Source organism: Hirundo rustica, chromosome 7 (assembly GCF_015227805.2).
Source record: "Hirundo rustica isolate bHirRus1 chromosome 7, bHirRus1.pri.v3, whole genome shotgun sequence".
Lineage (NCBI taxonomy): Eukaryota > Metazoa > Chordata > Aves > Passeriformes > Hirundinidae > Hirundo > Hirundo rustica.
The window spans coordinates 35,653,871-35,671,564 of NC_053456.1; the positions used below are offsets into that span (position 1 = coordinate 35,653,871).

At 47.1% G+C, this 17,694-nt stretch overlaps 1 protein-coding gene across 1 annotated transcript in view; it reads left to right on the forward strand.

The window, feature by feature from the left end:
* Positions 1-1,121: 1,121 nt before the first annotated feature.
* Positions 1,122-17,694, forward strand: part of LOC120754938 (UDP-glucuronosyltransferase 1A1-like) — a 59,969-nt gene continuing 43,396 nt past the window's right edge. The window contains exon 1 of the mRNA XM_058421304.1: positions 1,122-2,042. Coding sequence (XP_058277287.1) covers positions 1,194-2,042 — 849 coding nt within the window. The 5' untranslated portion in view covers positions 1,122-1,193. The remainder of the gene's footprint in view (positions 2,043-17,694) is intronic.

Sequence of the window (17,694 nt, forward strand, 5' to 3'; positions counted from 1 at the left end):
ACAAAATACACAAATTAACTTTTTCTTGGGGAGAAAATGCCGTTTGCTAAACTGGTCAGCTTCACACTGCCCAGTTCCAAGTGTGCTTTATAAAAATCTGAACATTTTGAGTAGTTGTTACTATGATGTTTTTTCTTCAGAGTTTATAAGAGAAGATTCAGAGAGCGTCTTAGTCTCTTTTACCTCAGAGCTTCTCCCCCCTACTCTGATGCTCCAAAAACTTGTTTTCTGAAAAGCCGTCCTGACATAAAACTGCTCTCTGCCACCTTCCCAGTAGAAATAACCAAAGACATTGGTAAAAGAGGGAAAACAAATAAGGCTGATCTGAGGAAAACAATAAGCACTTCATTTTGGTGCATTGACCGGGGTATGAAGGGAGATGAGAGAAGCTGTGTGCCTGAGGGATGGAAGCTGCACAGCTCTGAATATCCTGGGGTGCATTGTTTTCTAATTTGGCATCAATGGCAATGGCAATGCCATGAGGCAGGGGAAATCCCATCAGTGCTGAACCTGCTCCTTGGCTGAGTCAGGTCTGAAACCTGAGGCTCCAGTGGTTGCTAAAACACATTTACTGCTGGTCTCTTGCCTGGTGGGGAGGAATTTTCAGCTACCAGAGAGCCACCTGCCAGGCTGGAAATGGTAACGTGAGAACTTGGGCCGTACAGGCAGAGGTCAGCCCCTCTCAGCACCTCTTCAGGGTGTCACTGGCACTGAGGAGATTCCCTCCAGCTCAGAAGAGCCCTGAGCCTTGTCCTGAGGGTCTCCTGCTCCATCCCTGCAGGAATCACCTGAGGATCCATGTCTCCAACATGAAGAGGCTGTTTTCCTTTGTTACTGTGTGCTTGGGAGTTGTTCACACCAAGGTTGCCTCCCTGGGTCCTGGCCAAGGTGTAACACAAGACACAAGAAAGATGACGAGTGTTGAGGGATCTGAGTAGTGGGTTGAGGAGCTCATGGAACACCATGGAACTCCAGTGACTCAGCATTGAAAGGGTCATCAAATCTTGGCTTTCCAAGTAAGGTACGAAAAGGCAAGATAAACCACCCCCAATCCAAAGCTGTGAATCTTTAACAACAGGATTACAACAGAGCACAGTGCAACAATTCCACCCATCAGTTGCTTTCCAAAGCATCTTCAGGCGACAACCTGCAAGAGCAATCTCTTCCTCAGCCCCTACTCCAACCACTGCAACATGGCTTTGAGGCTTTGCTGTGCCTGGATTTCCATCCTCCTCCTCCTGCCCAGCCTCTCGGATGGGGGGAAGCTCCTGGTGGTGCCCATGGTGGGAAGCCACTGGCTAAGCATGCAGGAAGTGGTGGAGAAGCTGAGCGAGAGAGGACACGAGGTAGTGGTGCTGGTTCCCGAGGTGAGCTGGCAGATGGAGACAACGCAGGCCTACAAGGTGGTCAAGCACCCGGTGAGGCAGACCCTGGAAGAGCTGGATAACGCCTTCCAGGAATATGTTGCCGTGCACCTGACCGAGAGGCCTTTCCCTCTCAATGCCCTGGCAATGTACAAGGCCTCAGTGCGCACTTACAGCACCTTCTTTGGGCAGTGCAAGGACCTGTTCCGCAGCCAGGAGACCCTGAGGTTCCTCAACCAAAGCGGCTTTGATGCCATCCTGACGGATCCGATCTTCATGTGTGGGACCATCCTGGCCCATCATCTCTCCCTTCCCTTTGTGTTCTTCATGAGGGGATTCGGTTGCAACCTGCACTTTTCAGCCCCACAGTGTCCAAGCCCTCTGTCTTATATCCCAAGACTCTTCAGCTTCAACTCGGACCACATGACTTTTTTCCAGAGGGTGGAAAATGCCCTGATTTCCCTCCTGGAGCTTGACTACTGCAACGGTTTCTATAGAGAGGCACTTAAGCTTTCCTCAGAAGTTCTGCAGAGGGATGTGTCCCTCACGGACCTTGTGAACTCCGCTGCCGTTTGGCTCCTGAGGTTTGACTTTGTGTTTGAGTACGTCAGGCCAGTGATGCCCAACATGGTCTTTGTTGGAGGGATCAACTGTGCGAAGGAGAAACCTCTGCCTAAGGTAACGTTCCTTTGCCTACACATTGCACATCTCCCAATGAAAAGTCATTATGTTGCTTCAAGGAGGTTATTGCTATTGATTTTTGGTTTTAATTTCTGCTCATGATTTAATTCAACCAGGTTTGTGCAGTTGTTTTCCACTGGCTGAAATCAAATAATCTTGATAGAGATTTATTTGACTTGACAAGGGTTTTCTAACCTACTGAACAAAAAAGAGATTTCATCTACCAAATGGAAATTACTGTTCTCCATGAATGTTTATTAACCGCCAACCAAATCCTCTTTTGATTTCATTTTAATGGCATCTGACATACATTTCTTTTATTGGATCAAAACTCTAAGAGTCATCTTTTAACTCCAGGCTCATTAGCATCACTTTATCCACTTTAGCTGTATTTTCATGGCAAATTATTTCTGAACTGCCTGTTTGTGTTAAGTTACACCTGTTTGTGGGGTTGAAATATAAATATCACGTTGAAATGCCAAGAAATAATCTTACAGTCGTAGATTTGGTGACAGACAAATGAATGCAGAGCTCATAGATATGTTTTCATACCTACTCATTGACATCTGCTTTTACCAGAATTGTTCTGCAGGGTTTTTAAAAGCCAATCTAGAAATCTAAATCTCTTTTGATAGTCACCATGTCATCTCTAAAATGATAACATTGGACATTTCTTTCCAGGCACAAAGCAGGACACCAATCTCTTTCCTAGGATATTGCTGCTCTGAGAAATGAGGCTCAATTTTAAAATTTCAAAGGTTTATTAAACCTTATCAAAATACAACAAAAGTCTGAAAATGAGAAAGAGCAGTGCTGGGAGTCTCTATGACCAGCAGCCAAAATGCTTGTCTACAAAATGGATGCTTTGCCTTATGTACTCCTAGCCCCTCCCAAAGTCTTTTCAATCAACCCCTTCATTGCCGTCCATTGGTGGAGATCACTTTCTTACATCTTGATTGAAGGACAGGTATTGCCGCAGTAACAAGCTGGCCCTCCGCAAATGCCCTGACTACCGAGGCCATCCCATGACAACAATACCAGGGAGAGGGAAAACAGGACTATGGGAGGGGACATATCAAAACAACCTAACTATCCATCTACAATACTTCTTCTCACATGTACATAATATTTATCCCTTAATTGTGAGAGCAAACCACCTCATTACTCATCTGTAACAGGGGGGGTTGGGTTCTTCTGCCATGGTTTTATTAAAGGATTTTAGGATCTCCTGTCATGGATTTATTAGAGAGGTTTGGGGATGGCCATTCATGGACTTATTAGAAGGGGCTTGGAGGTCTATTGTCATGAATTTATTAGAGGATTCTGTGATCACCTGTCATAGATTTATTAAATTGGTTTAGGCACCTCTGTCTGGATTTATTAGAGGGCTTTGGCATAACTTGCCATGGATTTATTGGAGGGGCTTGGGGATCTCTTCCCCAAGGATTTGTAAGAGGTATTTTGGGATCTCCAGTCATGGATTTATTTCAGCCTTGGCTGGTGTGTTGGAACTTCCCAAATAATTCCCTCCTGAGTATTCCCTAATAATTCCTAAGCCTGGAATGGCTCAGCCTGCACCTGACAGAATCATCAAGCTTGGAAAAGACCTCCAGGATCATCCAGTTTCAGTCTCACACCAGCACTGCCATCATCACCCCTAAACCATATCCCCAAGTGCCACATCCAGGATCCTCTTGGACACTTCTAGAGAAAGCGACTCCACCACCTCCCTGAGTAAATTATTCCAATGCTTAACCATTCTTCCAGTGATTTTTCCTCCTACCCACTCTGATCCTGCCCTGGTGCAACTTGAGGCCATTTCCTCTCATCCTTTCCCTTGGGACACAGCAAGTCAGCTCGATCCCACCCCACTTCCTGTCAGGGAGTCATAGACAGTGACAAGGTGCCCTCTTAGCCTCCTTTTCTCCATAAACACCCCCAGTTCCTTCAGCTCAGGAGATTTTTTAACCTCTTCCCTGGCTCTGGACAGGGCTGCGCCCAAATTTGTGACTTTTCCCCAAATCCAGCCTTCCCACTGTCCCTTTGCTCATGTCTGAGCAGGGAGCAACTTTGATCTCACCCTGCCTTGAACTCAGCAAATTCCAGAATTCCTGGCTGGGATAACCAGGCCAAGAGAGCGGGCCTTTGGCAAGTTCACAAACGCTGAGGTACTGATTAACTTCACCCGTCCTGGGACTGCCTTTGCACCCATTCCTTACACTGAAGGTTTGGATGGAAAATTCATCCTGCAGCAGGAGGGAGGGGAGGGAAGCAAGGGCAGGACATTTCCCTTCCAGCCCTCTCCTTATCCCACTTCAGCAAACAGCTGGGGTGCCATCACAAAATACACAAATTAACTTTTTCTTGGGGAGAAAATGCCGTTTGCTAAACTGGTCAGCTTCACACTGCCCAGTTCCAAGTGTGCTTTATAAAAATCTGAACATTTTGAGTAGTTGTTACTATGATGTTTTTTCTTCAGAGTTTATAAGAGAAGATTCAGAGAGCGTCTTAGTCTCTTTTACCTCAGAGCTTCTCCCCCCCTACTCTGATGCTCCAAAAACTTGTTTTCTGAAAAGCCGTCCTGACATAAAACTGCTCTCTGCCACCTTCCCAGTAGAAATAACCAAAGACATTGGTAAAGGAGGAAAAACAAATAAGATTGATCTGAGGAAAACAATAAGCACTTCATTTTGGTGCATTGACCGGGGTATGAAGGGAGATGAGAGAAGCTGTGTGCCTGAGGGATGGAAGCTGCACAGCTCTGAATATCCTGGGGTGCATTGTTTTCTAATTTGGTATCAATGGCAATGGCAATGCCATGAGGCAGGGGAAATCCCATCAGTGCTGAACCTGCTCCTTGGCTGAGTCAGGTCTGAAACCTGAGGCTCCAGTGGTTGCTAAAACACATTTACTGCTGGTCTCTTGCCTGGTGGGGAGGAGTTTTCAGCTACCAGAGAGCCACCTCCCAGGCTGGAAATGGTAACGTGAGAACTTGGGCCGTACAGGCAGAGGTCAGCCCCTCTCAGCACCTCTTCAGGGTGTCACTGGCAGTGAGGAGATTCCCGCCAGCTCAGAAGAGCCCTGAGCCTCGTCCTGAGGGTCTCCTGCTCCATCCCTGCAGGAATCACCTGAGGATCCATGCCTCCAACATGAAGAGGCTGTTTTCCTTTGTTACTGTGTGCTTGGGAGTTGTTCACACCAAGGTTGCCTCCCTGGGTCCTGGCCAAGGTGTAACACAAGACACAAGAAAGATGACGAGTGCTGAGGGATCTGAGTAGCGGGTTGAGGAGCTCATGGAACACCATGGAACTCCAGTGACTCAGCATTGAAAGGGTCACCAAATCTTGGCTTTCCAAGTAAGGTACGAAAAGGCAAGATAAACCACCCCCAATCCAAAGCTGTGAATCATTAACAGCAGGATTACAACAGAGCACAGTGCAACAATTCCACCCATCAGTTGCTTTCCAAAGCATCTTCAGGCGACAACCTGCAAGAGCAATCTCTTCCTCAGCCCCTACTCCAACCACTGCAACATGGCTTTGAGGCTTTGCTGTGCCTGGATTTCCATCCTCCTCCTCCTGCCCAGCCTCTCGGATGGGGGGAAGCTCCTGGTGGTGCCCATGGTGGGAAGCCACTGGCTAAGCATGCAGGAAGTGGTGGAGAAGCTGAGCGAGAGAGGACACGAGGTAGTGGTGCTGGTTCCCGAGGTGAGCTGGCAGATGGAGACAACGAAGGCCTACAAGGTGGTCAAGCACCCGGTGAGGCAGACCCTGGAAGAGCTGGATAACGCCTTCCAGGAATATGTTGCCGTGCACCTGACCGAGAGGCCTTTCCCTCTCAATGCCCTGGCAATGTACAAGGCCTCGGTGCATGTTTTCAGCACCTTCTTTGGGCAGTGCAAGGACCTGTTCCGCAGCCAGGAGACCCTGAGGTTCCTCAACCAAAGCGGCTTTGATGCCATCCTAACGGACCCAGCCTTCATGTGTGGGACCATCCTGGCCCATCATCTCTCCCTTCCCTTTGTGTTCTTCATGAGGGGATTCGGTTGCAACCTGCACTTTTCAGCCCCACAGTGTCCAAGCCCTCCGTCCTATATCCCAAGACTCTTCAGCTTCAACTCGGACCACATGACTTTTTTCCAGAGGGTGGAAAATGCCCTGATTTCCCTCCTGGAGCTTGACTACTGCAACGGTTTCTATAGAGAGGCACTTAAGCTTTCCTCAGAAGTTCTGCAGAGGGATGTGTCCCTCACAGACCTTGTGAACTCCGCTGCCGTTTGGCTCCTGAGGTTTGACTTTGTGTTTGAGTACGTCAGGCCAGTGATGCCCAACATGGTCTTTGTTGGAGGGATCAACTGTGCGAAGGAGAAACCTCTGCCTAAGGTAACGTTCCTTTGCCTACACATTGCACATCTCCCAATGAAAAGTCATTATGTTGCTTCAAGGAGTTTATCGCTATTGATTTTTGGTTTTAATTTCTGCTCATGATTTAATTCAACCAGGTTTGTGCAGTTGTTTTCCACTGGCTGAAATCAAATAATCTTGATAGAGACTTATTTGAATTGGTAAGCATTTTCTAACAAATGAAACAGAAAAGAGATTTCATCTACCAGGTGGAAATTACTGTCCTTCATGAATGTGTATTAACCGCCAACCAAATCCTCTTTTGATTTCATTTTAATGGCATCTGACATATATTTCTTTCATTGGATCATAGGCCCGAGAGTCATCTTTTGTTTTTAACTCCAGGCTCATCAGGATCAGTTTATTCTCTTTAGCTGTATTTTCAACGACAAATTATTTCTGAACTCCTGTCTGTGTTAAGTTACTCTTGTTTGTGGGGCTGAAATATAAATGTTGCATTGAAATGCCAAGAAATAAGCTAATCTAGAAATCTAAATCCTTTTTGATAGTCACCATGTCATTTCTAAAATGGTAACAGTAGAAATATCTTTCCAGGCCCAAAGCAGGACACCAGTCTCTTTCCTAGGAAGTTGCTCCCTCATTTCTGAATTGTGCTCATGCAGTATCCCTGCACAGTATCTTTGAGCTATCTTTCTTCTTTAAGATTTTTTTATGCTTATTGACAGGCTTATGAAGAGCCCTCTAATCTTGATAAACAAGGCAAAGGATAATATTATTAACTAGAATATTAGGAAAAATTATATCTAAGGCATTCTGTCACATTAGAGCTCATGAGAGTGGTGCTAGTTTGCTATTTAAGAGGCACATTATTGCTAGTTACACAACAAATGTCTTTACTTTTATATCCTGAAGGTCTCAGAGCTGCAAAGCATTCGTAACTTTGCTGCAAGGGTAGAGGCATCCTGCCCTCATTTTATCCTGCCAGCTCTTGTCTTCACACGCCCATCAGGTGAAAATCACAAGTTCCACACCTGGAAAAACCTTGTGTATTTTTCACAAGTTTCTTTCTTCAGTCTTCTTTTCTAGCTACTTTTTCTACTGACAGCAGAGGAGTTCCTCCTATTTCCCTTTGAGTTGTGCCCAGGAGCCGTGTGAACAAGAGTAAAGTGAGTCATAGGGGGAGAAATGAAATCTGCCTGTTCACACACACCAGGAAAGCCCTGGGTTGGTAATGACTGTTCAGAAACATAATCCTATGAGAAGAATAAATAGTTCTTCAAAGCCTATTGAACCCATTGCTTGACAGGTAAGAAACGAAAAAGGATTACTGGGGGAGAGAGAGAGAACAGGAGATTCAAAATGCAGATTCTTTTTCAGACAAGGAATCCACAGGCCTTTTTGTTACACCACTTCCACAGTTTTCCACTGTCGGGGGAATGGGGCACTGTGGTCTCATTCCAGACAGGAGTTCCTCTCTGCTATATCTGACGTGCTCCTGTGGAGGGAGAAGCTGCTCTGAGCTGAAGGAGCTCAGGTTTGTGCAGAACTGTCCCTACTTATCTTACCCAGCTGGGAATTCATTCCTAAATTGTGTAAGGATCACCACAGAGGTTGTGGGAGAACATGAGAGCAAAGGGCTGGGCCGGGGGGAGCACAAACTGCGTTTACACCTTGACCAAGCTACCTCAGGCTGATTTCCTCTTGTCCTGCACTTTGCTCGGGGATCTGTCTCAGTAGCAATTAAATCTTCATTAACAGGCAGAGAAATCCCAAGTTTCCAACTCCTAAAGTGTCTGCAAGTTCAACACAAGGCTTGCAGGAATCAGAGCCAATATTTTGCCTCTAGAATTACCTGAAGGCTGTCATGGTGACATTGCAAATAAACTCAAACTGTGAGGCCTGTGACACTGGTGACAAACTCATCTTTAGCCAAAGTTATTTCAAAGTTGCTTCTTTGGCCAGCTCAGAAAACCAAAGTTAGTCTGATTCGATTAAACTGAAGTTCAGGAATTTAAGCTACAGCCACCTTTCAAAGTTCTCCCTGGGTTTTTTCTAACCTAAACCTGCCAGTACTTATTTAAACAACTGGTTACCTGAAAACATTAAATTAACCCCAGGTTTAAGTCGGTAGCTACTCAAGGAAGGAAAAAGTGTAACTGAATAAACACCTTTTTCTCACCAGCACAGGGCTTAGGAGCAGAGGCCCTGCTTTAAAACCCTCTCATTTTCACAAGGTATCTATGGCTTAGAAGACAGCTGCCCTGGAAACCATTTGTGTTCTCTGATTTGCTTCTTGCTCTCACAAAAATTTCAATTCCTTTCCAACTTATATAATTGCTTTTATGGGTTGTTCCTCCTTGAAAGATAGTGTATCTCCACAATGTGATGAACCTGAGGTGGAATCGTGATAAACCTGAGGTGGAATCAGGCAGGTTCCTGTCAGCAGCCACCAACCTGCTTTTCCCAGATGCTGCTTAGCACCAACAAAAGGAGTTGGGTTCAATTACGCAAGGATTCCTCCATGGATAAGCCTGATTCCTTCATGCAGAAAGCAGGGCAATCAAATTACATAGATTCACAGGCTGCTTTGGGTTGGAATGAACTTTAAAGCTCATCCCCTTCCAGCTCCTACGGTGGGCAGGGACATCTTCCATTATCCCAAGTTTCTCCAAGCCCTGTCCAGCCTGGCCCAGGACACTTCCAGGGATCCACAGCTTTGCTGGGCATCATCCCCACACTTTTGGAGTTGAACAACCTTTTCTTTCTTGCATGACCCAGAGCCTAAGTGGGTCAACAATCTCACCTCCCAGCAGGGAAGCAAAATCCAGTGGATGAAACCAACACTTGCAGGCTGCCACAAAGAATATTGGGGTTTTTTCTTTAGTTTTAGTGGTGCTGAGGTACCTGTTTGCTACTCTTTTTCCTTAGTGCCACTCAGAAATCCACACATTGCAGACAGTCCCACTCACAGGTGAACAGTTGGAGGAAGTCTTAGCGCCTTTTGGAGCTGAAGCAATCGTAGTTTGCTGTCACGATCTGCAAATAGAAGCGGGGGTTGTGATGGTTCATTTGATGATCTCAGAGCACAGAAGACCCAGCAGGGGACAACAACGGTTTACTCAACAACAATGCACTTTTATTGAGTGCAATCAGGGTATGCGATAGAGGGAGAGGAAGAGAGAGAGAGGGGATTACAGCTACCAACGAAGAAGAACGGAGTCCTTGTGGCGATGCCTATAGATGTGTCTTCCCGAGGGGTGATCATGAAATGGGGTTCGCTCTTTATATTCTTTTAGAAGCGAGAGGCAGCTGGCCAGAAGGTGGGGTGATGTGACGAGGGTCTGTTGCTCTGGGAACAGGTGCAGCTGTTGGGCCTGTTTCAGTCCGGACAGGTCCAGGTTCACTTGCTGGCTTAGACAACAAGCACCAACTTTCCCGAGTCCGTTGTTCCTGCACTCTGGTTCCCATGGGAAAAGTGGACTGGTCTTTGGTGCGGTGAGCAGACACCTGAGGACGGAACTCAGCAGACGTCCCACCTCAGCCAGGCCAGAACTCCTGTGCTGGGGCTTCAGGGTTTCATTCTCTGTCCTTGGCGACGGTTGTGAGGCAGGTGAGGGATCTTTGGACCGTCTCTTACAGGTGCGGGGCCCAAACCCTGCAGAGCTGCTCCATCACTCCCTGCCAGCTCCAAGAGACTGCCGGGAATAACCCACAGAAGCTTTATCACTTCTGAGAGGAAAACAACGTGTAGTCCTGGCTCAACCAGGCCTTGATGTCCTTTGGTATGCAATGGGGAAGGCTTTCCTACAAGCAGGCAGCTGGCTCTCTCACATTTGGAATCCTCAGTTCCTCAGCTCCTTGTCTGCACACATAAAACCGGAGCTGGTAATGAGCACCACGCCCCTTCAGAGCTGAGTGTGGTCCAGGTGCCCTTTGCTACTCAACATGAAAAACAAACACATGTAAACTTATCTGTTGCTTTGAAAAATGAGCCTGGCTGTTAATTTTCTCAGTAATAATTACCCAGCTTAGATCTGACCTCAGCTGATCCTGTGCTCATCTAAGAACTTCATCCTTTCTTTGTCTGTCCCCCCTTTTATCTCTAATTTCTCTTGCCCTTCCTATTGCTGCCTCTCTTTTCCCAGAGTTTTTGCTCTGATGGTCTGGTACAAAAAGTAGGGAGTCTATGGAGTCCATGAGAAAGTGTGGTCATCATATAAAGAGACTTCTTCTGTTACAGTCAAGGGAAACGAACGTCTTTGGCTATTTTCAGCCAAGTGCTTTTGCCATTGAAATCCAATTGAGGCCAGAGTAGAAAACACACCAAGCAGCCACTTCCAAGTTAATCTGGTCGACTCCGGTCACAGCAGTTGCAATAAACTCTTTGCATCCAGACTTCCTGCATTTAATGAGAATTATTTGTAAATCTGTTCAGTCTCCTGCTTTCAGTCTGTGCCATCTCCCACCTCTCCTGCGCTGGCCATCTTGTGAAATTGGTTTTCCGTGTCTAAGGATGGTTCCTCCATGTCCAGTGCGACAGAGTGGAGCTGCTCAGGGCAGTCGCAGCACCCTTTGGGTGTCATGAGACAAACCCCTTTGCCTAAGGCTGTAGAGATTTGTTTCTCCCAGCTGAGGATGCTGGGAGTCCCACCACCATTTATAAAAAGAACGGAAAAACTTTGTGCTGAAGTGAGTTTTTCATCACAAGGACTTCTTCCTTAGCACCATCCAAAAGGCTTTGCTCTGGCAATGCTCTTGCTTGCATAAAATCAAAACATCTCTGCAGCGAGATTAGTGGCAGGTGTCACACCTCCTCCTAGATTTTGTCTTGCTCACAGTACACGAAAAGTGTTTTCAAGACAGCAGCCAAAGACCAAAACTCCTTCTTTGTGTCTCTGTGCCGACCTCCTCTCCCTTTGATTGCCCTGAACCCATCCAAAAGTTCACTTTTTGGTGTAGTGGCAGGAGGAAAAAACTCAGGATTGTTCTCCTCAGATTTGGGATTGCATGGTACATCCTGGTGCCTGCGACACCCTTTGGGAGAGGTGCAGGTTTGGCTGCTTCCAGGAGGTGGGAATTCAACATCCGCCTCATGTCCTCAGGAATGGAGTTGCATCCTTTCTGCTGGGTGTATTTTTACTATTTTCTCGCTGTGTATTCACCAGGTCAATGCTTTTAACCACGATGATTGTTGCAACATGATACCCCTGTTCTTGGTGTTACAGACATAGTGCTGACAGTGTCTTAGTGCTGACACACTTCAAAGCTTAAACATTAACAGAGAGTACAAATGATTTTCTAAGGACACGGCTTCCCTTCCACAAACGTAAGAAAAATCACAGGCTAATCACAACCAAATTGGGAAGTTAAATATTAACTTCTGCAGCCAACAGATTCCCTGGTTAGTCTGCATGGGCCATCGTATAAAAGACTGTCTGGATCCATGTGGAGCAGAACCCTCTGCATGGATTTTCCCTGCATTTTGTCATCAGACCTTGGGTGTGGTGGGCTGGTGGCAAGAAGTGCCACAAAGTTGGGGTCTTGCTGAGGGAAGAAGCTGGCATTGAGCCAATAATCTTAGCTTGGCATGTGTGAAGGTGACACACCTTCCTTGACTCATACAAAGCCACCTTTGAAGTCCAAACCTGCCCTGAATCTTTCCTAATCATTTATTGCTTTCTGTGACTTGTTGCAAAGGTCTGAGGACCTGAAGTGGGAGGCGAGTCAAAAGGGCAGAGGTGGAGCACGGCTACAAAAGCTGGCAAAGCACCCCTGGCCTCTCTGGTGCAAGGGCTCCTCTCTGCACAACCCACATCATGTTGGTGGCACTGCTTCTCCCCTTCCTGTGCCTCCTGAGCCCAGCCGCTGCTGGGAAGCTGCTGGTGATCCCCATGGAGGGCAGCCACTGGCTCAGCATGAAAAAAGTGCTGGTTGAGCTGAGCAAGAGAGGGCACGAAATCGTGGTCATCGCACCGGACAACAAAATCCTGATCGATTCCTCGGGTGTCTACAAACTGAAAACCTACCCTGTGCCATTGATGAAGGAGGTCGTGGAAGAACACATACACTCCTTGACTACAAAATCTTTCACCCAAGAGCCTTTCCTGGTGAGATTCTGGAAGCTTTTGCTAGAGTACCGCCAGAGTGGGATCATTTTTCACGCTTCCTGCAAGTCCTTGCTGTACAACCAAGAGCTGATGAAGTACATCGGGGACAGTCACTTCGATGCCCTGCTCACGGATCCCGTGTCCCCTTGTGGGCAGATCATTGCCCTGCACTTCTCCATCCCCAGTGTTTTCTTCCTGCGGATGGTTCCGTGTGCCTTGGAGGTTCGTGCGGCTCAGGGCCCGGACCCGCCGTCCTATGTCCCACGCATGTTCTCGGAATACACCGACCACATGACCTTCTCTGAGAGGGTGAAGAACTTCCTAATTGCCCTTTCCGAGTCCTTCATCTGCAATGTTGCCTATTCCCCATTTGAAGAGCTGGCCTCAGAGTTCCTCCAAAAACCAATGACAATGACAGAGCTTTTAAGTCATGGATCCGTCTGGCTGAGGAGAATCGACTTTGTCTTTGAGTATCCCATGCCTGTCATGCCCAACATGGTTTTCATCGGAGGCATCCACTGTGCAGGAAAGAAGAAGCCGTTATCTCAGGTCAGTCACTGGCTTGGGGAGGCTGTGGTAGTATGATGGTTTTAGTTTGAAACCAGGCGGAAACACCAATTCATGTAGTGGTTTCACATTTGCCAATTACTGTTTCTCAAAATTAGTGCAGTGGTTTGAGTGTCTACCAGAATCACTTATTTTTTTTCCTTGTTAGATAGGACTACGAGAGAAGCAAAGCGGGCTCAACCTTTAAAGGTATAAAGACAGGTTTATTAACAACGCTACAAGAAAGAAAAAAATTTATAAGAATCAGACTACAACCTTCAAAATACTTCTTCTCTCCCCATACTGAAAGTCAGTTCACTTTCCCACTGACAACATAGAGACACAACCTGGGATTTTCAATCAGTTTCACCACTTTAAAATAGTCTTTCATCAGTTCTTAGGGAGAGGAGCCTGTCTTAGAACTCCCATAGAGACATCGCCACAAGAAACAGTCCTCTGGTGGCTCCCGTGTTACGATCTTCAGCCGCCCGGGGAATTCTGCAAACCGTGACATCCCTCCCATTTGGCAGCCTTCCCACAGCTGCACTCATGGGCATATCAGGTTATTTTAAGGTACAGTTCAAGGATGACTGTTGTAGTATACAATGATGGTTCTCTTCATCTATCTGCAAAATTATTGTCATCTCAAGAATGAGAGGTCTTTTTCCCTGGGAGCAGAGGGCTTTAGTTCTCTTTATCTCTTTCTTCCTCTGTTCAAAATTCTCTATTAGATCATAGCTATATATGTCCATGGCTATGACTAGAACTTTGCATCCCCCTAAAAAGCATTCTGTAAGTTACAGGGATATTTTAATCCATTCTCCATGGCCTCACAAGATAAGTGCAGTCCAAACTAGGCAACTCCTCAATCTTCCTCCCACTTAGGACTTTTACTTTCTCCCTCTCTCTCTCTTCACTGACTTTGGTCTCACGCTGTGTCTATCTACGTCTCAATTACTCTGTCTTTTCTCTCACTCAGAGAGAGGATTAGTGCTTTGCAACTTTCATTATCAAGGAAAGAGTTAACATCTCGCCCGGGCCTGCAGGTGGCCATGTGATCTCTGCCAGGTGGGCTGCTCTGGCTGCATGGCTATTTCTGGCCCCTGCCACATTCAATTCCAGTCGCAGGGCTGCTTTCTATGCAGGGCTACATGCTGCCTCTGTTCTCAGCCACATGATTTTTCCATGGCCCTGGCAGGATGGCTCAGGGGCCCGCAGTGAGAGGGGGGCCCGCAGCGAGAGGGGGGCCTGGCTCAGCCATGGCTGGAACTTGGTGGCAGCAGAATCTCAGCTGAGCTGCACTGCGGGCTGAGCCGGCTGGGCTGTGTGGCAGAGCGGGGCCCAGTCTGGCCAGCGCTGCAGCAAAACAGAGCCCGGCCCAGCCCCGTGTCTTAGTGGGTGGATGTTTTAACAGCTGCTAGAAACCTGATTCAGGCCAGGACCGCGCATATTCTCCTCCCCGCCCCCTGCCTGGGAATCACCGGGCCTGGCGGGCTTCCCAGGAAAGGCCTGGCTCGGGCAAGGCCTGGCCGGCCCCTGCCTGGGGCAGGGGGGGAGCCAGGCTGCCTTCTTACCTCTTCTGAGGCTGGAAGCAAAAAGGGGTCTTCCTGGGATTTCTCCAGTGTAGAAATTGCTCCTCTGCTGTGGACTCCAGGACGGTGTGGATGAATGTAGAAGAGAGATCTCTGAAGCTGGGTTTTAGAAGATGAGGTTTATTGTAAAGGCTATGAGGCCTTGCTCTGAGCTGCCAGGCGCAGCTCGTGGCAAGGCCTAGGGAGGTGGGGGAAGGGAGAGGTAGGGAGAGAGGAGTAAAGAGCAAAGAGCAAAAGAGCAAAAAAGCAAAGAGACCAACCCATCCTCGCAACCACTTGATAAGGGGTCTCAAGGTGGGCTGGAACATGACGTGGGCCAATGGGGTTACAGATACCTGATACTTCAGGGGAGGGTTACAATGTGGGATGAACCATACATTGGGGGTGAGACAGAACCTCTGGGTCTGGCTGCAGGTGACCTTCAGCTGGTCACAGAACTGTTTTCCGAGACATCCAGTAGCTAGGACATCTCAAACATCAAAACTTACTTTCAATTCTATCTCATTTACAGGTTTCACATTCTCAGAGTCTAAGCAATCATATTTATAGGGCTTTCTGGCTTCATCCTCCCCAACACTCCAGTTTTTAACCCTGTGTGATCGCAGAGGCATGTCACCTTTGTAATGGCTCTATTAGCTGTCAATTTTCATGTCTTGTCACTAATTGGTTTTGCTATAACTTCCTCGTAAGAATTGCTTCCTTGCCAAATCACCACAAGCAGTCACATAGCTGCACGATCCAAGTGAGGTTATTTGATAATGATGTATCTTATCTCTCTCTTGGAGGGAGACTGAGAATATTTTCAAGAGCCTGAAGTGATGGCACAAGGGCAAGGGCTTTAAGCTGCCCGAGGAAAGAATTAGATGAGATATTGGGAAGAAATTCTTCCCTGTGAGGATGGCAAGTCAGTGACACAGGCTGCCCAGAGAAGCTGTGGCTGCCCCACCCCTGGAAGTGGCCCAGGCCAGGCTGGATGGGGTGTGGAGGAAGCTGGGATAGTTGCAAGTGTCGCTGTCCATGGTGCGGGCTGGAACCGGATGAACTTTAGGGCTCCTTCCAACCCAAACCATCCTGGCATTCTAGAAAGACCAGCTTCCTCTTTCAAACAAACAGTTGTTTTGTGTCATAAATTTATTGAAGGCTTTTGGGATCTCTAAAATCATGGATTTATTTGAAGCATTTGGTTAACACCTTTCAGGGATTTATTAGAGGGACTTGGGGATCGATTGTCATGAATTTATTAGACAGGATTGAGAAATCTCTGGATTTACTTGAGAGGATTGGGATCTCTTGCCATGGATTTATTAGAGGGCTTTGGGGCTCTCTTTTCATGGGTATATTAGAGCGGTTTATTGCAGGGGTATGGGGATCACTTACTGGATCTAATAGAAGGGTTTGGGCCTCTCTTTTCATGGATATATGAGGGTGGTTTGGGATCTCCTGCCATGGGTTTAATAAAGGATTTTGAGATCTCCTGGCATGGATTTATCAGAGGGGTTTGGGGATCACCTTTCATGGATTTATTAGAAGGGCTTTGGAATCCATTGTCATGAATTTATTGGAGGGATTGGGGATCTCCTGTCATAGATTTATTTAACTGGTTTAGGCATTTCTGTTGGGACTTATTGGAGGGCTTTGGCATCACCTGCCATGGATTTATTGGAGGGGCTTGGGGATCTCTTCCCATGGATTTAGAAGAGGTATTTTGGGATCTCCAGTTATGGATTTATTTCAGCCATGGCTGGTGTGTTGGAACTACCCAAATAATTCCCTCCTGAGTATTCCCTAATAATTCCTGAGCCTGGAATGGCTCAGCCTGCACCTGACAGAATCATCAAGCTTGGAAAAGACCTCCAGGATCATCCAGTTTCAGTCTCACACCAGCACTGCCATCATCACCCCTAAACCACATCCCCAAGTGCCACGTCCAGGATCCTCTTGGACACTTCTAGAGACAGCGACTCCACCACCTCCCTGGGGAAATTATTCCAATGCTTAACCATTCTTCCAGTGATTTTCTTTTTCCTCTGACCAACTCTGATCCTGCCCTGGTGCAACTTGAGGCCATTTCCTCTCATCCTTTCCCTTGGGACACAGCAAGTCAGCTCGATCCCACCCCACTTCCTGTCAGGGAGTCATAGACAGTGACAAGGTGCCCTCTTAGCCTCCTTTTCTCCATAAACACCCCCAGTTCCTTCAGCTCAGGAGATTTTTTAACCTCTTCCCTGGCTCTGGACAGGGCTGCCCCCAAATTTGTGACTTTTCCCCAAATCCAGCCTTCCCACTGTCCCTTTGCTCGTGTCTGAGCAGGGAGCAACTTTGATCTCACCCTGCCTTGAACTCAGCAAATTCCAGAATTCCTGGCTGGGATAACCAGGCCAAGAGAGCGGGCCTTTGGCAAGTTCACAAACGCTGAGGTACTGATTAACTTCACCCATCCTGGGATTGCCTTTGCACCCATTCCTTACACTGAAGGTTTGAATGGAAAATTCATCCTACAGCAGGAGGGAGGGGAGGGAAGCAAGGGCAGGACATTTCCCTTCCAGCCCTCTCCTTATCCCACTTCAGCAAACAGCTGGGGTGCCATCACAAAATACACAAATTAACTTTTTCTTGGGGAGAAAATGCCGTTTGCTAAACTGGTCAGCTTCACACTGCCCAGTTCCAAGTGTGCTTTATAAAAATCTGAACATTTTGACTAGTTGTTACTATGATGTTTTTTCTTCAGAGTTTATAACAGAAGATTCAGAGAGCGTCTTAGTCTCTTTTACCTCAGAGCTTCTCCCCCCTACTCTGATGCTCCAAAAGCTTGTTTTCTGAAAAGCCGTCCTGACATAAAACTGCTCTCTGCCACCTTCCCAGTAGAAATAACCAAAGACATTGGTAAAAGAGGGAAAACAAATAAGGCTGATCTGAGGAAAACAATAAGCACTTCATTTTGGTGCATTGACCGGGGTATGAAGGGAGATGAGAGAAGCTGTGTGCCTGAGGGGTGGAAGCTGCACAGCTCTGAATATCCTGGGGTGCATTGTTTTCTAAT